This window comes from Pleurodeles waltl, chromosome 12, assembly GCF_031143425.1.
Source record: "Pleurodeles waltl isolate 20211129_DDA chromosome 12, aPleWal1.hap1.20221129, whole genome shotgun sequence".
In the NCBI taxonomy this organism is placed as follows: Eukaryota; Metazoa; Chordata; class Amphibia; order Caudata; family Salamandridae; genus Pleurodeles; species Pleurodeles waltl.
Window position 1 is genome coordinate 202,211,604 of NC_090451.1, and position 21,559 is coordinate 202,233,162.

The 21,559-nt window shown below is 47.2% G+C and overlaps 1 protein-coding gene across 1 annotated transcript in view; it reads left to right on the forward strand.

Annotated features, from left to right (window-relative positions):
- ZC3H18 (zinc finger CCCH-type containing 18) overlaps positions 1 to 21,278 on the forward strand; it is a 529,487-nt gene extending 508,209 nt beyond the window's left edge. Inside the window, exons 17-19 of the mRNA XM_069215853.1 lie at positions 193 to 289; positions 3,079 to 3,172; positions 19,948 to 21,278. Of these exons, the coding sequence (XP_069071954.1) occupies positions 193 to 289; positions 3,079 to 3,172; positions 19,948 to 20,533 (777 nt within the window). The 3' untranslated portion in view covers positions 20,534 to 21,278. The remainder of the gene's footprint in view (positions 1 to 192; positions 290 to 3,078; positions 3,173 to 19,947) is intronic.
- The last annotated feature ends 281 nt before the right edge of the window (positions 21,279 to 21,559 follow it).

The window sequence follows — 21,559 nt, forward strand, 5'->3', positions numbered from 1 at the left end:
GCTGTACATTGATTAAAGAGGATTACGCTGCCTCGGTATTCCGTGACCGCACATTTAACTGCAGCAGCCGCGTGTCTGAAGAGAGCTATGGCCACCGGCACGTTTTTACTTGGAAATTAAGCACTGACACCTTTGCCTTGCTGTGGAGTGTTTATGTAGCGTTTGTCTAGTTTATTTTCTTGTCTCTTCCAGGCAGCTGATAAAGGAAGCAGGAAGAGGTACGAGCCTTCAGACAAGGACCGGCAGCCCTCTCCCCCAGCCAAGAGAGCAAACCTTTCACCAGACAGAGGTGAGCATCAACTGTGCCTCCGGCCCGTTACTTGTCCTCATAGTTAACATTCCCATTCACACAGTGGTGGTTGGGGGGAGTGGAGACCCCCGTCCCTGCCTCGCACTTTACCTTCCCATTCCCACTGTGAAGACCTTTGACCTGGAATTACCGAATATGTTAGCCATTTGCAAGAGGGAAACGTATCGGTCTCTTGACGTACCAAGCCTTCCGGATACTGCATTCATTCTTTGTATTGGAACAGTTGTATTGCTTGTTTTGGACTTGGTGACAAAGTGCTCAGGGTTGCATTGGGTTCTTGTGCGCCGCCTCAGACTGCAGGATTCAAAAAGGGTGTTGAGAGTAGTTGGACTAATAGAACAGGTAATGATTGAGGTGTAGGAGGGTTGGAGACTTGCACTAATGCAGGGAATGTGGGAGTAGATCCCAGTGGATACTTGCCATTTGTAAGGTGGACTAAATCATGCAGTGGGTTCCACAAACGATGTGGATCAACAGATACTTGGTGTTATACTGAATGTGACAACCCAGCAGTAAGAGAAATCCGTGCCGTCGCTGTAATCCGCCAGGGAAACTGTAGAATCCGCATAGGGTTAACGGGCCCTCGTCCCTGTTGGTGGGGTTAAAGAGCCTTAGTAAGCTAAATGAAGTGTACCCAGGAGAACCTGAATCAGTGGCTCCACATTTCAGTCACAGAGACTCTATGGAATCCACCCAGGAGCAAACCGAAGTCACGTTGATTGTGGCAGTGTTAACAGCCGAAGGACACTATATGCATTCCAACCAGAGGACCGGTTGGAATGCATATAGATTTCCGGTTCTGACATCCCTTGCCAGAGTACTTAAAAAAAAAAAATTGGTCTAAGTGACTGTCACAAGCTAATCTGACTCAAGAATTTAGCCTGCGCCCAATTTCTAGTTTTTGGTTAGTTAGTGCATGTTAATCCTTCACTAGGTAAGCAAGAGTGTTTTTCATTTCTGTCCTAATGCATGAGAGCGGCCGTTGGAGAATTATTTGATTCGGTTCTTTGGAGCGTGTACAGAACTTAATTTGTATCTCAGTTGTGGCAGTGGTGAGACACAGCGCAGTCCTTCCATGCCCAGTACAGCATTCAACAGTATGCATATGGGCACTGAATTATGCCCTCTTGAGTACACAGGAGTCTTACACACGCTCCCTTGGGGAAAACTGTATAGCAGTGGTTCCCAACCTGTGGTCCGGGGACCCCTGGGGGTCCGTGAAGCCTTCTCAGGGGGTCCGCGACTGCTTAGAAAATGTAATAATATTAACAGATTAGGTCCCCTGCTTTCAGTAATGACTCATTAGGGGGTCCCTGGATTCCAATAACGATTCAGTGGGGGTTCCCGGGCTCCAGTTATGATGAAGTGGGGGTCCACAGAAGTCAAAAGGTTGGGAACCACTGCTGTATAGCATTTCCTGAGTGCATTCAGAGTTAAGAGTTGGAGGTGGGGCCTAGGCAAGCCCGAATCTGTCACCACGAAAGTTGGAGCTGGCAGGCCAGCCTGAATGATTGGTTGGAATACTTTCAAACAGGATTGGTTCCAAAAAATGATAGCTCTCACTACCTTGTAGCATGGCTGACAGCAGTGAGCCATTCCCTGATTGGCGGAACAGACAGTATTGAGTGTAGCGTTTCATTTTTTTAATATAAAGCAGGATCGTATTTCTAGATGAAGCAGGTTTAGTGTGACCCTGCTTTATTAATTAAAAATATGAGCCTTTTTATGTTCGGACTTGGAAACTCGGACCCAATTCCTGTCTGGCGCTCTGCCAATGATTCTCTGTGACCACACTGCGTCCATTGCAGTACAGCATGATAATGGTCAACCTTGTGCTGATAAAATGAAAACCAGGAGATCGACCATGCTGGGATTCCCAAAACCAAGTATGTAATCTTCAAGAGCAACTCATAAATGAGCGATAACAAAGAGGGGAGAACAGTAACCAGAGAGATGCTTTCTCCAACGGCTGCATTTGTTTACATTTACGGGGTGCACATTTACGTAAACATAAGATGTAAGTAGTTCAAGTAATCAAGCGCTTGGGAGGTTAAGTACCATTGTGGAGTGATGGTATTTCTGACAATGGAGAGGCTGAGTTGGGAGGTTTTCTGAAACATACTATTCACAGTATTCTACAATAGCACAATTGATTGTTTTGGTTGGCTTTTGTCCAAACTGTCGTCTGCTTGAGAGGCTGCCATCACACAGACACCTTTTCAGCCTATAACTCTACGGATGTTATTCCTTGATGTGGATTTAGGCAGCGTCGATAAGTAGTCAGCAACCAAAGAACGACTGGTAGCAGTGAGTGATCTTCAAGTGATTGGTCAAAGATTCAATTTTTGAAGTGAAGCAGGATTGTAATTTTCAAAGAAGTGATTTTGAGCAGTCTAATGTTGAGTTGAGACTAGGATTCAAACCCAAGTCCTCGGTTTTCAAAGTCAGCAGCCCAGCCCCTGGAGCTCATCTTCTAAAAATGTAGCTGTCACTGCCAATAAAAACATACTGTATACAGAATAGCTGCAGCATGCTGGCTTTTGCTGGTTTCATATACATTACAAATATGCCTTCACATTTGTTCTCTTGTTGAATTGTTGAACCAGGGTTGCCCCGAGGTGTACAACCTCTTAGGCTTGCTTATCGGTGTAAGACATGCTTTGATACTATCTTGCATGACTGTATCATTTGTGGGTTGAACGTTATTTTAGTTCAGACGATTTCCCAGAGGCAGTAAATACTCAGTTTTCATTTTCTTATTCCTTCAGTGCGTGATAGAAAAATCACTGTAAGGCCACCCTCACCAAAGCAAGACCGTGCAAGAGGATTGAATGCAAAATTGGCAGCTACTCCACCCGACAGGTAAGACTTCATCACGATCCCCTTTACAGTCTACTTCAATTACATACATATGGCCAAGCATAGGGGAAGGTAACCCTATGTAGCCATGTAAGGCATCACAAGCAGAGAGTACCACGTTTGACTTACAAGCAGGAAAAGTGATTCATTTACCAGTGAAGGGAATGGCAAAATGATACCAGGGCAGAAAAAAATATTGTTTATGTCTTGTATATACAAGAACGTGTTTGAGGTGGATTGTTTATTAATTGTATTCTTCTTTTAATAAGCTACAAGAATTAATCTGTCTCGAACTGAGTAAGGCGGGGTGAACTGTGAAAGACTAGGCTGCCTTTGGAGTTATGGTGATTCTGTGAATGGCTTTTAATAACGTATTAGTCGGACAACATGCCCCCCATCACTTAGGACGCCGTCATCCTCATCTGTGGACTTTCACACGGATCCTCTTTCGGTCCTACTCTGTTCAAAGCCTACATGACCCCACTCGCCAGCATCATCCACACCCACAAATTCAACATCATATCCTACGCTGACACTCGGCTCATACTCTTTTTCTGCAGCAAGACACCTAATACCCTGACCTGTTTATCCTCCTGCTTGATCAGAGTCGCAGATGGATGCACACCACCTGCTTAAAGCTCGACGCAGACAAGGAGGCAGTTGTAATCTTAGGCAAAGACAACTCGCTCTGGGACTTCACCTTGGTAGCCTGCCAAGCTCAAACCCACACCCCTCCCAGCAGCCCAAGCAAAGAACCTCAGAATAGTAATCAACAACCAGCTCACCAAGAGCGGTCAAGTGAATGCAGTCCCAGTCTCCTGCTTCCACACGCTCAAGATACTCAAAAAGACTCCCCACCAACACCTGCAACACCGTCACCCAAGCCCACCTCACCAGGAAGCTGTACCACGGCAACATACTCCATGCTGGAATCAACACTCAATTTACCAGAAGACTTTAGACCATATGAAACTCAGTAGCCTGTCTCCCCCTCAACCCCACACCCTGGACTCATATCATCCCGCACCTCAAAGAGCTCCACTGACTCCCAATCCACAAATGAGCAGTCTTCATGTTCCTAAAGCACACAACTAAACAAAGCCTGACACAACATTGGCCCCACATACCTCAACAACAGCATACATTTCCTCAAACCTAACAGACACCCCCACTCAGCCAGATTCCTACTCGCACACATCCAGTGTATATGCAGAACTAGATCTAGCAGTCATGCCTTCTCCTACTTCACTGACCTGGAACAACCTGCCCTGCCCTGCCCATCTCAGCTGCCTCCTCTGATCTTGAATTCCCCAAGGTTCACTTAGTCTGACCCTGGCTCTGCCTGTTGGAACGATGACACAAATGTTGGTATTGATTGCTTCAAGCAATGAGATTGTAGCATAGGCCAAGTTAAACAGTCACCTGCTACAAGAGTGTCTCTAAAAGCAATAGGCACAGGCGGAAGGGCTTTAGAGAGGCTCAGTACTATCTGCTGTGTTGGAACAGCAACATCCAATTGGTGGGCAGGCCCTTTCTAGACCCACTTCCACTGTTGTCCTTCACCACCAGCGTGTCTCTTTGGGGTGAGAAGCTCCTGACTGTCCAAATTACCTTGTCTGTAAGGTGCACCATATAAATCTATCTGGAGCTCCTAGCCATCAGATTAGTCCTACAATCTTTCCTCTGGTTTGTCAAGGAGAAAACACTACTTATAACAATTATTTCACATACAGAAGTAGGGGCCACCCACACTCTGTCTGCTGTAGCTCAGAAGATTTGGTACTGGGCAACCTGCAACAACATTCATGTGTCACCAAAGCATTTGCTGGGAGTGGAGAGCAATTTTTCAGGCCTCATAAGCAGGCTGCATAAACAAGTCTACAAATGGAATTTCTTTTTTATCTTCTACACCTATACAAGATAGACCTTCCCACACACTTCTGTATGCTTACACTTAACACAGTTGCGACAAAACTTCAACACAGACTACACTCATCACTTACTATAAGGCCTAAGATGCTAATACCTACAAGTACACCCTTGCACCTGTGTGGAACCCTAATGTGGTCCTTGCATAACTTATGGACCCTCCCTTTGAGTCCCTATACGTGTGATCTGCAGCTCTTGTCTTTGAAGGTGGCCTTCAGAGTCGCAGTCAGCTCCCTCAGTTTTAATAGTAAGCTCTAAGCTCTTTGAGTACAGGAACCATTCGTCCAGGTTCACAAAGATAGGATAGTTCTAAGGGCCAACCCTAGATTTCTACCCAAGGTGGTTTCACCTTTTCACATGAACCAGACCATTGAGTTGCCAGGCTTTAGTTGGCAAAGCTGTCCCGGGAGTACTTTTTCAAACATTTGCATCGTTTACTCACAAGCAACCTCTTTGGTTAGGCTCTGCTTTATAATCTACAGCCACACATGCAACAAACGGGAAATGTTACTTAGCTGTAACCATTTGTAGTGTAGTTCTGTAGATTTACTTGCACCCACCGTCCTCCCTGGAAGCTAGCAATGACCACAGATGTTTTCCTTTACTATGCACAATGCACACGTGTGCCTTTCCCCTCCCGCCCCACCCCTCCATCCTTCTTCTGTGTTGCCCCCTTACACACTTGTCTACGGTGCTCCTGCCCCACCCAGTGGTCTGCAGTGCTCCTCCCACCCACCCACTTTCTACACTACACTACACTACCCTTACGGCCCTGGCTCACAGAGTGGAAAACGGTCTGAAATGGAGTCATTGTTCTTTTTCATAATGGACTGGGTGGGGGCTGACAGACATTTTCGAAGAAAAACAAGTTATAAATGTCAGGGTCCAACACTTGAAGGCAGGAGTATGCAGAGCATGTGATTTCTACAGCACAATACACTACAAACAGATGGTTACACTGCTAAGGTTACTTTTGGCAACGAACACAAACCAGAAAAAGTCCTGAAATTCTCTGAAATTCACCATAGGGTATGCACTGCATGCCCTAACTCATGCCACCTACTATCTTTTGCTCTTGGTTGACAGACTTGTTATGCCTAGTAGGGAAGGGCCCTTATGTTCCTAACCTGTGTGTCCTCTTCAGCCTTCTACAAGTATACACCTTTGGGTATTCTTCAAACTCCTGCCAGGACCATGACCATCTGTTGCCTTCTGTGACAGTCAAGGCCAACATCTTGACAGATGCTGCAAAAGGAGCTTCCTCCTATGATCTCCTGCTCCCTTTCAACAAAGCCCTCACCAACGTCCTTCTGGGAACGTGGTCCAAACTCAGCACAGTGGCTCCTATGGAAAGGATGATTGCCCTGCTTCAGGAGACCCAAACTTCCTCACCCAACACACTACCCTGGAGAGTTTGGTAGTCTAAGCTTCTACTTCCTATGGTGTGTTCCCTGTTGCACCCCCCAGTCAGGGAATCCGAGGCTGGATAACTTGGGTAAGAAAATGTTTTCTTCAGTCAGCCTTGCATTGCGTTCGGTGAACACCACATGCTTATTGGGCCACTGTTCCCAATCACTGTGGGAAATGGTTGTGCAGTTCCAACCACAGGTCCCAGAGGAGGCCTGGCTATTCTCTCTCTCAAGCAGTCACCGACTGGAGAGATGCAGCAAATTTCAATATATGCTGTGGTTTGGACACAACCAACTCGCTAGGCAGAGTGGTTTCAGCACTGGTGGCACTCAGACGTCACGCTTGTCTGAGAACGTCTGGCTTTTTGGGGGATGTCCAGGCTTTCCTCATGGACATGCCCTTTGATGGCACCTGTTCCTTCAAAGACTAGGAAGATTCTGGGCTGGAGCGCTTCATGCACTCGCGGGCTACGTCCAAGACCTTTGGCCTCTCAGCTGCCCCGCATCATCCCCAGTCTGCTTTTCGCTCCTTTCATGGCTACGGAAGGGGCTTTCAACTGTCAATCCTATGGCAGTCATTGGGCAATGCAAGCCTCCCAGCCTCTGCGTGGACCAGGGTGCAGTTGCTACCAATCCCATGGGTCGAGTAGCCAATGGTGTGGTCCAAACACCGCCAATCCCCTCTCCCCTCCCCCCGTGAAGTTGGCAGCTGCAGCCTCAAAACCCAGCTAATCTTGTCCATTTAGATCATGGGTGTCCAGTTGGCGGTAGGATCCCCTCATCATCTCGACCACTGGCAGTCCATAACAATAGACAGGTTGGTTCTACAGATCGTTGTAAGGGGCTACTCTCTCCCCTTCGAAACAAACCTTACCTCATTGCCTCCATGGTAAGACCGGCTGAGGAAGAATTATTTGTCCATACTCTGAGAGGGAGTCGTGGCTCTCTTGGCCAAGGGAGCCATAGAAGAGGGTTCCAGTGCCAGAAGTAGGCTGTGGTTGCCATTCTCGCTGCGTTCTGGTCCCCAGAAAGGACAAGGGTGTTCATCCTATCCTTGATCTCTGAACCCTCAGCTACTTCCTGAAAGAGGAGAAGTTCAAGATGCTCACATTGGCTCACATCTGTTCTGCCCTGGACCCAAGAGACTGGATGATAGCATTGGGCTTGCAGGAAGCCTATTTTCACATCCCATCCTGTCTGCCCATCAGAGGTTAACGGTAGGCCACTAGCACTTTCAGTTCACTGTGCTCCCTTTTGGCCTTACCAGCGCCCCTCGGGTGTTCACCAAGTTGATAGTTGTTGTCGCAGCTCACCTGCAGAGATCAAGGGTGCCAGTCTTCCTGCATCTCGATGACTGGCTGTTGAAGGCGGGCTCACCCAAGCCTGTCGTCTCCCATCTCCATACTACAGCGAACCTCCTGCATTCACTGGGGTTCGCTTTCAAACTGCTAAAGTCACACTTGACTCCCTCTCAGACTGTTTCATATGAGCTGTTCTGGACACAGTGCAGTTTGGGGATCATCCTCCCAAGCGGCAAGACCAGGATATTCTGATGGATACAACTACCTGTGGATTCCTCACCTAATGAATACTCCCATGGCGCCAGCATTCGACGGAAATCTTCTTCCTAGTCTCTGCACGTTGACGAGGACGTCACTCTAGCCCACGCGACGCCGTCTGACGTCATACAGGCAATAAGAGGTCCTCGACGACGTGCCGACGTCAGTTCCCTTTTTTCCGTGCATTCGAAGCGGTTATCTTCGAGGGAGCTACTGTTACTGTAGTGGTTACAGTGTTTTTTCTGCTGCGTAGTTCTTCTCTGCGGTAACAATGTCTCAGAGAAAGTCGGGTTTCAAGCCCTGTCGAGAGTGTGGGGGCAAGATGTCCGTTACAGATCCTCACTCCGACTGTCTCTGGTGCTTGAGCTCCGATCACGACTTTGTGACTTGCGATTCATGTCAGCACATGAATCCGAAGGCCCTCAAGGAACGTGAGGCTAAATTATTCCTGGCGAAGTCGAAGAGAAAGGAAAAACATCACAAGAAGTCTTCCTCGCCAAGGTCTCATCGGCGTCATCGAGACTCCCGGCGCCGTAGAGATTCACGGCGTCATTCAAGCAAGGAGACTCGTTCGAGGTCGCCTTCGGCTCGACGTCAGAGGACTTGGGAGGTCAGTCCCACGGTCACGCCGCATCCATCGACGCCGTTGCCCTCTCTGGCGTCACCGACTTCGCCTGGACAAGCGTCTGTGGTTGAGGTGATGCAGCCTCTTGTGATGTCTCCGGCGTCGCGGACGTCGAGGCCGGCGTCTGGGTCGCCTTCGATCCAGGCACCCCAGTATCCGGCTTTTCCAGCCCCTGGAGCCGATAGTACCGCATTTCTGAATGCGATGTATACCATCTTTCAGCAGATGGCTCCAGGAGGTGCTCCGTCTGGTCCTTCGGGGCCTTTGGCCTTTTCATTGGGTGATCCTGCGCCTCTTCGGCCGGCACCCTTTATGCCCTTTCTCCCTTTTGGGAATGTGGGCTCGGCGCCGGTGGCCGCTCCGGTGGCTTCAGAGGGATTGGCTCCGGATGTTTCCATCCCGTCGACGTCGGGATTTTGTCCTGTGACTCCGGTGGGTCCATCGGCTCCAAGATCCCTTTGTCCTGTTCCTTCATCGGCGCCGAAGCTGTCTGTGTGCCGGATGCGGCGTCGGATGCTTCTGGAGATCGGCGCCGATCTTCGACTTCGGCAGAGGCCATGTCGACTCCGCGCATTGAGCAGAGACTACATTCAAGGAGGCGTGCTCTCCGTCTGTTGGAAGAGCAGGAGTACCATCGAGTCCTGGAGGAAGGAGAGGTTGAGGACTCGGGTGATGGACTGCATGGTCTGGTTACGGCCAGTGGGCTGGATACTTCCCCTGAGTGGGACCTTTCATCTCCAGGGGAGTATACGGAGGAGGCTGTTTCCTTTCACGCGGTGGTGAGGAAGGCGGCTAATTTTCTGGGCCTGCCTTTGCCAGTGGCAGAGGCGAAGCAGAATTTATTAACGGAGGTGCTGCATCCGGCCTCTGCTGCAGCGGAGCCTCTCTTGCCGTTTAATGAGGCTTTGCTTGATCCCGTGTTGGAGGTGTGGAAGAAGCCTGTATCTTCCTCAGCAGTTCATAGGGCTGTGGCCAGGAGATATCGGACTGCACCATCTGACCCTGGCTTTCTTTCAAGACACCCTACGCCGGAGAGCTTGGTGGTACAAGCCTCCTGTTCTTCAAAATCAGCGCCTGGATCCTTCCCGACGGTGCCAGGGGACAGGGACTCCAAAAAACTGGATGCGCAATCCAAGAAAATATTTTCTTCTTGCAGTTTGGCGTTGAAGGCCACCAACGCAACTTGCATTCTGGGGAGATATGTCCATGCTCTTATGGATGATATTTCATCTTCTTTTACGGAGCTTCCCCAGGGACTCTTGGATTTTGTCTCAGACGCCCAGGCTGCCGCAACCCAGATTATCCAGTCTGGACTGGACACGACCGACTCGGTGGCTAGGGCGATGGGCACGGCTGTGGTGGCAAGGAGACAGGCCTGGCTCCGTAATTCAGGGTTTTCTGCGGATGTACAGTCGACCCTATTAGACCTCCCGTTTGATGGGGACAAACTGTTTGGAGCAAAGGCAGATTCGGCCTTGGAGCAATTTAAAGAGAGCAGGGCCACAGCCAAATCGTTAGGGCTGCAAGCTCCTTCTTCCTCTGCCTCTTCCAGATTTTTCAGGAGGTTTCGTGGATTTGGGCGTGGCTCTTCCGCCTCTTCCTTTCGGGGGAGGTTCCAGCAAGCCGCCTCTTCTCACCCCTATAGATCATTTAGAGGGAGAGGTAGGGCCCGCACCAGAGGAGCCTCTCAACAGCACTCTGCCTCTTCCTCGTCCTCTGGAGGGGTGCAGCAGGGAAAGCAGCCTTAGGCTTCCACCATTTCCCACTCACTCCTCTCCTGTAGGGGGAAGATTACGGCATTTTCTCCACAAGTGGGAGACTATTACAACGGACACTTGGGTTATCAGTATTGTGGAGAAAGGCTACACCCTTCCCTTTCGGGAGTTTCCGCCCCCCCTCCCGCCCCGCCCATTTTATTGTTCAGAAGAACACCTCCTGTTGCTAGAACAGGAGGTTCAAGTCCTCCTTTCAAAGGGCGCAGTGGAGTTGGTTCCAGAGCAGGAAAGGGGTCAAGGTTGTTACTCAAGGTACTTCCTGATTCCCAAGAAAGATGGTCGGTTGAGACCGATCCTGGATCTGAGGATCTTGAATTGGTTCCTCAATCAGGAAAAGTTCAAGATGCTGACCCTAGCACAGGTGCTTTTGGCGTTGAACAAAGAAGATTGGATGGTGTCTGTCGACTTGCAGGATGCTTATTTTCATATCCCGATACTCAAGTCGCACAGGAAGTATCTCCGGTTTGTGGTAGGGTCGCAGCACTATCAGTTTGCGGTCCTCCCGTTTGGTCTTACTTCAGCACCTCGAGTCTTCACGAAGGTGATGTCAGTGGTTGCGGCAGAGCTCAGAATGAAGGGGATAGCAGTATTCCCTTACTTGGACGACTGGTTGATCAAAGCCAAGTCCCCGGAGCTTGTGTCGTATCATCTGCAGTCAACAACCCAGTTGTTGTTCGACCTGGGCTTTTCGGTGAACATGCCCAAATCTCACCTGGAGCCCTCTCAGCGCCTCCTGTTCATAGGGGCAGTACTGGATACAACATTGAATCGAGCCTTTATTCCGCCTCAGCGGGTTCAAGATATTCAGGAATTGGTTCCAATGTTTCGAAATGGAGCGGTAGTTCCAGTCCTCAAGGTCCTTCGTCTGCTCGGTCTATTTGCCTCCTGCATACTGTTGGTCACGCATGCTCGCTGGCACATGAGGGCTCTTCAGTGGTGCCTCCGAAGGCAGTGGTCTCAACACAAGGGAGATCTAGAAGGTGCGGTCAAGATCTCCAGAGATGCTGCTGTGGACTTGAAGTGGTGGATTGCGAGCAACAATCTTTCACAAGGAAAGCCGTTCGCGCAGTCGCCACCAGTGGCCACGGTCATAACGGATGCTTCCACTCTAGGGTGGGGAGCTCATCTGGGGGATCTGGAGATCAAAGGACTTTGGTCTCCAGAGGAACAGAGGTTTCATATCAATCTGTTAGAGTTACGGGCTGTACGTCTGGCTCTCAAGGCCTTCCTCCCTTCCCTTCGTGGTCAGTCGGTACAGGTCCTGACGGACAATACTACCACGATGTGGTACATAAACAAACAGGGAGGAGTAGGGTCGTACCTTCTCTGCAGAGAAGCTCTTCGACTATGGTCCTGGGCAAAGGACCATCAGATTTGCTTGGTAGCAAATCATCTGGCCGGGGTCTTGAATGTACGTGCGGACAGTCTCAGTCGCCAATTCTCGGCCGACCACGAGTGGCGTCTCCATCCAGATCAAGTCCGTTTAATCTTCCAGATGTGGGGGTTTCCTCGGATAGATCTGTTTGCCACTCGGGAGAACGCGCATTGTCCGTTATTCTGCAGCCTCCAGTATCCGGTGCAGGGAGCATTGGGGGACGCGTTTCTGATAACCTGGTGCGTCCAGTTGCTTTACGCGTTTCCCCCCATACCCTTGATTCCTCGAGTGTTGAGGAAGATTCGCCAAGACCGGGCTCAAGTCATCTTAATAGCTCCGGATTGGCCAAGGAGGGTGTGGTACTCCGACCTTCTCCAACTCTCGCTGTGCCCTCCGCTCCGTCTCCCTCTCAGGGCAGACCTCCTCTCGCAGTCGCAGGGGCAGGTTTTACACCCCAACCTCCAGAGTCTACACCTACATGCCTGGAGATTGAACGGGGCAACCTGAGTTCCTTCTCTCTCCCGCCTGATGTAGTGGATGTTATATTAGCGACCAGGCGACACTCCACTAAATCTATCTACGCTAATAGGTGGTCTAAATTTGTTATCTGGTGTGGAGAGAGACAGATTGATCCCTTACATGCTCATCTGTCAGATGTTTTGTCTTTTGCTCTGTCTCTAGCGCAGAAAGGTTGTGCAGTGGCTACCATTAAAGGTTATTTGTCTGCCCTGTCAGCCTTCATTTGTCTTCCAGATCAACCATCGTTATTTAAATCCCCTATTGTTCTCAGATTCTTGAAAGGTCTTCTAAATAAATATCCTCCAAAACCATTCGTGATGCCTCAATGGGATTTGTCCTTGGTCCTCACTTTCCTTATGGGGTCCCCTTTTGAGCCTATGCATTCTTGCCCATTAAGGTATTTGGTTATTAAAACAGTCTTCCTGGTGGCTATAACATCTGCAAGGAGAGTGAGTGAGTTGCAGGCCTTATCGGTAAAACCCCCTTATACAACTTTTTATGGGGATAAGGTGGTGTTGAGGACCAAGGCTGCTTTCCTCCCGAAGGTTGTTTCACCCTTCCATTTGGCCCAGACAATTACTTTGTCCACGTTCTATCCTCCGCCTCATCCTTCAAAGGAGGAAGAGAGACTACATCGATTGGACCCAAAGAGGGCGTTGAGCTTCTTCATTGATAGAACGAAGGATTTCAGGCTGGAGGATCAGCTGTTCATCGGATACGTGGGCAAGAGGAGAGGAAAGGCAGTCCACAAGAGAACACTCTCCAGGTGGGTTGTTCTTTGCATTAAAATCTGTTACTCTTTGGCAAAGAAGGATCCTCCTGATGGCATTAGAGCTCATTCCACCAGAGCTAAGTCGGCCACTACGGCCTTGGCCAGAGGTGTTCCTGTGGTCGACATCTGCAAGGCCGCAACTTGGTCGTCCCTTCACACTTTTGCGAAACATTACTGTTTGGACTCTGAGGTCAGAAGGGACGGCCATTTTGCACGGTCAGTGCTGCAGGATTTCTTGGTTTGACCATACAGGCACCCTCCACCGGGAGTGGTACTGCTTTGGGACTCTATTCATTAGGTGAGGAATCCACAGGTAGTTGTATCCATCAGAAGAACGAGTTACTTACCTTCGGTAACAACTTTTCTGGTGGATACATTAGCTTCCTGTGGATTCCTCACGGTCCCACCCGCCTCCCCGTTGCCTTTCTGGTCTTACCAAGTAATCCTTGAGTGCGCTCCTCTTGGTATTCAAGGTTGCAATAGATGTTGTATATATGGATACTTGTGTATATTTATATATATATATATATATATATATATATATATATATATATCTTTATGTATATACATGATTTGCATATATTTGTTGGTTTAAAAAAAAAAAAAAAAGAGTTATATTAAATTTACAGCCATTTTATTGCAATGTTGTGTATTTTACAATGTTATGGGATGTTGCCTTGCTCTTTCATTGCATTGGGTTGTTGTTCTCATGCACGTAAAAAATGTTGGTACTGACGTCGGCACGTCGTCGAGGACCTCTTATTGCCCGTATGACGTCAGACGGCATCGCGTGGGCTAGAGTGACGTCCTCGTCGACGTGCAGAGACTAGGAAGAAGATTTCCGTCTAATGCTGGCGCCATGGGAGTATTCATTAGGTGAGGAATCCACAGGTAGCTAATGTATCCACCAGAAAAGTCGTTACCGAAGGTAAGTAACTCGTTCTTCTGGCTATAATACCTATGTCTCAGCCTTTATCCTGAGTTTCTGTGAAACTGACTCTGAGGCTGCTGAGCCTCATGGCCTGCTCAATCCTGCTAGCGACACATGCCAGATGGCATATGCGAGCTTTGCAGTGAGACCTGAAGTTCCAGTGGACGCAAAATCAGGAGAATCTCTCCGACATAGTCCAAATCTCAGAGGGAACTGCAAGACCTCTGCATGGTGGCTAACGAACCGTGATTGAATCTGAGGTCGACCCCTCTGCCTTCCACAGCCAGGTCTCACAGTAGTGACAGATACATCACCCTTGAAATGGGGTGGTCATTTAGGAGAGGTGGAGATCCAAGGACTCTGTTCTCCAGTGGAATCCATACTCCACATAAACTTAATAGAGCTCCATGCGATTCATCTGGCATTGAAAGCCTTCCTACACTCCATCAAGATAAGGCTAGTGCAACTGTTCATGGACAACACCACCACTATGTGGTACTGCAATAAACAGTGAAGGATGAGGTTGTGGACCCTCTGTCAAGAGGCCCTGCGTCTCTGGACATGGCTAGAAAAGCAGGTCATATCTTTGGTGGTTTAATATCTTACGGGTTCCTTGAACACCAGAGCGGACAAACTCGGCCGTTGATGTCTAGTGAATCACAAGTGGTGCGCAGAGGTGGCGCAAGGTCTCTTTCAGCTGTAGGGAGTGCTTTGGTTAGATCTGTTCGCCTCAGCCGAGAACATACAATGTCAGCAATTTTGTGCGTTGTAGTTTGCAAGGTGAGACTCATTTGGAGACACTTTTTGTCTTGAATGGAGATCAGGCCTCTTGAACGCCTTTCCACTCCTACCACTCCAGCCCAGTGTTCTCAAGAAGATGTGGCTTCAGATTGGGCAAGAGAGTCTGGTATCCTGAGCTTCTGAATAAGTGTTGATCCTCCGATCATGGTGCCCCTTCAGGAGGATCTTCTGTTGCAGCAACAGGAGAGGGTCCTCCATTCAAACCTGTCAACTCATTGACTTCTTGCGTGGTGATTGAGTGGCAGCAATTGATAGCTTTTGACCTTCCTCCCGAAGTCTGTAATGTTACTCTGGCATCCAGGTGTCCCTCCACCAAGTCTGTTTACGCCTGCTGTTGGAAGCAATTTGTATCATATTGTAAAGAAAAGTCAATTAACCCACTTTCGGCTTCCCTTTCTGACATTTAGCTTCTAATGCTTACCCTTGCCCAGCAGGGCTCTGCTTTGGGCACTCTAAAGGGTTATTTTTCTGCTCTGTCTGCCTTCTTGCGGCTGCTTGATCAACCCTCTTTGAACTTAGATTTTTAAAGGGCTTTGTTTATATGTTTCACCCTTCTCCTTTCATTATGTCTCAGTGGAACCTTAACTTGGTTCTCACTTTCTTGATGTGCACCCCCTTCGAGCCTTTGCACAATTGTCCCCTTAGGCTGCTCACAATCAAAACCGCTTTTCTTGTGGTGATTACGTCAGCCCAAAGGGTGAGTGAGCTGCAGGTTTTATCTTCCAAGCCTTCCTTACTCTCTGTTTCTAGACAAACTGGTGCTTCGCACTAGTGCATCTTTCCTGACGAAAGTGGTAACACTATTTCATGTGGGCCAATCTGTCACCTTGTCCACTTATTATGCTCCTCCACATCCCTCTAAAGAAGAGGAGCAACCCCACCGTCTAGACCCAAGAAGAGCGTTGTTGTTCTACCTTGACCACACATGAGAGTTCTGGGTAGACAACCAACTCTTCTTGAGGTGTGTTGGTGCTAAGGAAGGTCGGGCGGTGCAGAAACTGACAGTCTCTCCAGGGGGTCATTCTACGCATCAAGATGTTACGCACTAGCAAAGAAGCAGCCTCCTGAACACTTACGCGCTCATTCTACCAGAGCTAAAGGTGCGACCACTGCATGGTACATGGAGTCCTGGACATCTGCCAGGCAGCATTGTGGGATTCCCTGCACATGTTAAACAAGCATTATTGCCTGGACAGTCGGGTCCACAGGGACGGGCACTTTGCCTGTTTAGTTCTACAAGACTTCTTAGTCTGAGTTTGTCTGCAGACCCACCACCGGGGATGGTATTGCTTGGATATCCATTCAAAGGTAAGGAACCTACGACAAGAAGTCTCTTTCAGATGAGCAAGTTACTTACCTTTGCTAACACCTTATCTGGTAGAGACTATATCTAGCTGCAGATTCCTTACCGACACATCCATTCTGTGGACAGATTTCTAGGGTCAGGATTCAACCCTTTTAGAGCCTTAGTTTGGACACACCAGTGGCAATGCACTTCATGGCGCTGTACTTCTGGAGTAGAAAGTTGTGAAAAGTAACTGACGTCGGTGCGCTGAGGTGGCACCTATACAGGTGAATCGGACGTCACCTTTGACTTGGATGATGCCTCGCTGAGCTGACCAACGCCACCTACCAGCGCTCAGGGGTACTGCTCACAAAAAATCTCCTGGATCCAGTCTGATATGCCTGGGGAGACTTCAAAGATAAGGAATCTTCAGCTATGCATAATCTCTACCAGATAACGTCTTACTGAAGGTAAGTAGCTTGTTCTCCTAGTAGATTCAGTAGAAGAGTATTGCTGTTGCAGAGCACATTAGGAGATGTAGGAATCAATCCAGCCTGCAAAAACGGTTTTGGAAGCATATTTGGCTACATCTGTAGCACCATAAGTGATAAGAAATTGGTCACTAAAACCTGAACTGCTTCTTTTGTCAAAATAAAATCTGAGAATATTGTATAAGAAGTTTTATTGATTTTTGGTTTGCAAATTACAGGCCTATACATCAGGGTATGGTGTATATCTCTTTAGTATATCAAACTCAACATCCACTGCCTCATGCCCCATATTCTGCATATGGCATTAAACAAAAAGATAAACCACAATAAATCAATCCAGAATCCCGCCCACCCCTTCCCCAGGAACACGGCTATCGTGCTTGCTTTGTCCAGATCAGCTGCCTTAACAGAGTCCACCCTCGCCATCTGTGATGCTACCTCAGCTTGAGTGTTTTCATTAAGTGATTAACTATGACCTAGTCCTGTTGAAAGAACATGGACAGTGTCATCTTTATAGAGGTAAGCTATTGTTGCAGTTGGGTTCAAATTCCTCCATTTTTTACTGTTTTCTAGCAGATAGATAGTTTCTCCAGAGGAATTGTTTGCCATAGATTTCGTATCCATAATTCTGTTTATGGTGTCGTCATCTTTTTTCCAGAATGCTGTGATCAGTCATTTAGCTGCCCCTAGAATGTGCTCCAGCAGCCCTTTGCCTCCACTATTATGGAGTCTATGTGGCTCACAAATTCTTTCCTGACCGTCTGAATCACTGGACATACCCACCAGATCTAGGTGACTGTACCTTTGTCAGTTCTGTACCTCTAGGTTTGTCTGATGTGGATGGATACAAGGTCTTGCGTTTTTAAGATTTGAGATACCACTTCATAAGTATTTTATAGTCTGCCTCTCTATGTTGTAGACCTAATTATTTTGCATAAGATTGCCATTGTGAAGTCCACATTTTATCTCTGTATGTTTGTGTCCGCTCCCTTTCCCATGCTTTTTAGTAGAACTGTTTCGAGTCAACCGCTTTGGCCATCAAGATTTGGTACAGAGTCCTTATGAGCCCTTTGGTGGTGTCATATATATCAAGCAGTTTTTCAGATGGCGTTGAGGGTTCTAGTTGCCTGGTCCGTGATGCACTGATGCATCACCCAATGTCTTATCTGAACAAATTGCAACCTTTCACATTGTCTACTTTAAAATCTCTTATATAGTCTCAGAAGGTGTTGATTTTTTTCCATTGTGAAACATGTTACGTATCATGAGGCAACCCCCGTTTTTCCAATTCTGAATCAGCCCGTGTCAAGACTTAGAGGAAATTTGGGTTCGATGTGTATGATGCCACAGATGTCGAGAGACCTTTTGCCAAATATGTGGTCCCATATTTCAGATGTTTTAGTTACATCTGATAGAGCGATCCAGGTCTTTGACATTTAGGTAGCCATGGTAGGTCCCAAAGCACTGTTCCCGCCAGCACTCTATCCATATAGAGATACTGCGTTTCGAATTCATGCATTGACAATTCTGTTAATATTCTGAATTGGGCTGCTTGGTTGTATTTGGAGACATCTTAGGTGACAAACCATCTTTCTCCAGGGGGGGCGTTACATTTTTTTTTGCTAAGTCTCACTCAATCTCTCCCTCCCCCACATATTTTGTATTGTAATTCTGAAGGAATCGCAACCCAGTTTTAGGTATGGCTATAGGTGTTGATTGGAACAGATATAAAAGACGAGGGAGCATATTCATTTTCACTACATTTATTAAATTGCCCCTTCAACTTGATCAGATCCTCTATTAACTGCTCCTTTAATTTAGGCCAGTCTTGGTCCATGTGAAACCGAGTTTGTGATATAGATGCCTACGTATTTTATTGTATATGTTTCCCATTTCACAGGGCAGGTATCACTTAGGTGTTTCTTGTGATCACTGGGAAAAACACATTTAGATTCACTGATTTGTCTGTGTTGATCCTAATCCCTGATATCTTTTCGTAATCCTTCAAGTATCTACAAACCCCTGCCAGGGATGAGCTCGGCTCCGTTAGGTTCAAGAAGACATCGTCAGCAAATAGTTTGATTTTGTGTTCCTCAAAGCCAAAGTTCACTCCCTCTGGGAATGTGTTTAACGCCATTATTGTGTGGCAGCTTCTCAGATGAGAATGACTGTTAACTGAGAAAGGGAACTGAGATAAAATATTATTTAGATGAAATTCAGTCCCACACTTTAGGATAGTGAACGTTTGGGTCCTGAGCATCACATGGTTCTGCATCTCATCTCATTATGGCAGATTACCTAGCTACTTGTAATTCGCACTAGGCTGTGTAGGGCATAAAAAGACATAGCAACTGATGTAATGATAACTTCATTTTCTATACATTTTTGTTTTTCACTATTGCCAATATACTTGTGATATTCCTGACCATTGGTGTAGACGGTTTGTAGCAGGTTGGCGTACAATAAATCTTTTTCTTAAGGTAATCTTTGAGGGCAAGGTCATGGGTCACGTACGTTTTCTCTGGTCTGCACGACATATAAGTATGCGTTCACTACCTCAGTGCCAAAAGGTGCCTACCAGGTGTAGCCACAGTCTTAGGCACAAAACAGAGTTGTGTGGATTGAATTCCTTCTGGCAAGCTTCCAGGGCTTGATGCTTCAGGGCGTTTTAGGGGTTTATTGTCATTACATTTCAGTTTAGGCTTTTTGGGATCAGTAGGTGTCCAGTTACATATAGCACGTAGTTGTCTTTAGAGTTTGAAGTTATGAGTTGATCTTGGCAACCATTTTTGCAGTTTTAGTCCCGTTCCTTGGAGGTTGGGATGCTTGTGCTGTTATCTTTTTTAGGTCTACATTTTTCAATTAGTGATGGAGGATACTCCACGTTTTTTCCCATGTGGTTAAATGGCATTATCCTTTGAGATATTCCTGCAAGTGGCTAAGCAATATCCAAATTGTTCAGTCTAGTAAATAGGTGAGTTTCACCTTATTTAAACCCACTCGATGTTTGCCTCTAATGGAGTCCTTTTTCCAGCGTACTCCACCAGTTGCAATAAGCACATCACGTGAAGGATCATCCAGAGTCCTGTTGCTGTATGTATCCCCTTCTAGTTTCTAAAACCCCAGGCAGAACCGCTGTACCCTGTTTTTCTAAACATTGCGAATGTTGCAGTTACAGTTACTAAAAAACATACTAATCGAGATTTGGTAAAGCCCGGCTATGCTGCATGTTTTAATATCTTTGTGAAATGTGTCACACTGGCCAGTTTGTTCTAGTGCTAATGCTTGGACCTCCTTTCTATTATAGGAAGCGGGCATTATCTCCACCGCCGAAGAGCTCAGGCAAGGTAACAAACATACCAAGCAAAAGCCCAAGCATGCCAACCAAGGCCACAAGTGGGTCAGGGAAGACTGCGAGTGGGCCGGTGAAGATACCCAGTGGACCGACAAAAACCACAAGCAGTTCCAGCAAAGTTCCAAGTAGTTCCAGCAAAGTTCCAAGCAGTTCCAGCAAAGTTCCAAGTGGGTCTAACAAAGTTCTGACTGGTGCTAACAAAATTCCAACCGGTCCCAGCAAAATTCCAAGTGGACTTGTCAAAGTTCAGACCAGTCCGGTCAAAGTTTCAAGTGTTCCCAGCAAGAGCGTAGGGGGGCCCAGCAAAAGTATCAGTGGACCAAGCAAGAGTACAAGCGGGCCCAGCAAGGTGACTAGTGTTCCTGGTAAGGTTACAAGTGTACCAGGCAAACCAGCTGATGCCGGGCAGGTAGCATCAACCAGTGCAAAATCTAGCAAAACTAGCACCTTGACACGGCGAGAGGAGCTTCTGAAACAACTGAAAGCTGTAGAGGATGCCATTGCCCGCAAACGAGCAAAAATTCCAGGAAAAGTATAACACACGGGTATGAACCTATGAGCGAACATCTATGGAAGAAAGACAATTTGTTGTTTTTATAAATAGTGTAAGAACAGCCATTTTGGGGTTTTTGGAGTTGTCTTATTTTGGCTGCAAGTTCTTTTTAAACTTAATAAAATGTACAAAATAGCCAGCGCCTTCAAACGAGAAAGGCAAAAGCTGTCCGATCTGGCTAGCGCAGCTTCAGAACGCAGTGATCGCCTTCCTCCATATGTAAGCACACAGCACCAGAGAAACCGAGCAAACTTGTATAAAGACTTCAGGCTTTAGTGACTCGTCAATGTAACTTATGCATGGAGGAAACAGTTTCAGTCTCTGTAAAGGAATACTACCCCATCTGCTCCCGTTCCACGCAGTGCCATGAGTTGTATTTTAGCTTTCCTTGCTGTGTCGCGGCTTCAGAAATGCAGTCCTTTATACTGTCCAAAACAGAAACCGAAATCTGCTGTGAACTACTGGCATATCTACCCTTCTCCCTCCCCTTCCCTCTGTTCCACTCTTACAAGGAATGAATATATATATATATACTTATATATATATTTGATGAAGTTTGAATGAAAATTATGCCTGTCTTTTGTTTTAAACATAAGATTGTTTTATTTCTTTCAAAGAGGGGGAAACAAAATAACTCAAAGGTATTGTTAAGGTGTCTGGCCAACAAAGAGGGTCTTTTTTGGGGATGAAGTGGGTAGATTCTCCAGAAATAAAGTATTTTGATAAACAATTCTGGTTCACTCTGTGGCTTGGTATGGTGTCAGTATACTTTTATATTGCATTTTGCCTGCTTTTAAGCTGCAGTAAAGGTATTGTATTTATGTTCTGACTGAAGGCCAAAGCATTAGGTCTACTCTGTAAAAGAAAATATTGCTACAGCGAGGAGAAGTGGGTGGTCGTCATAGGCCATAAAGTACAACAAGCAGTGAGACTCAAGGTGTCATTGTGTGAATGTTACCACAGTATAGGCAGAAGTCAGATAAACATGCTCTAGCTAAAGACACAAGCAGC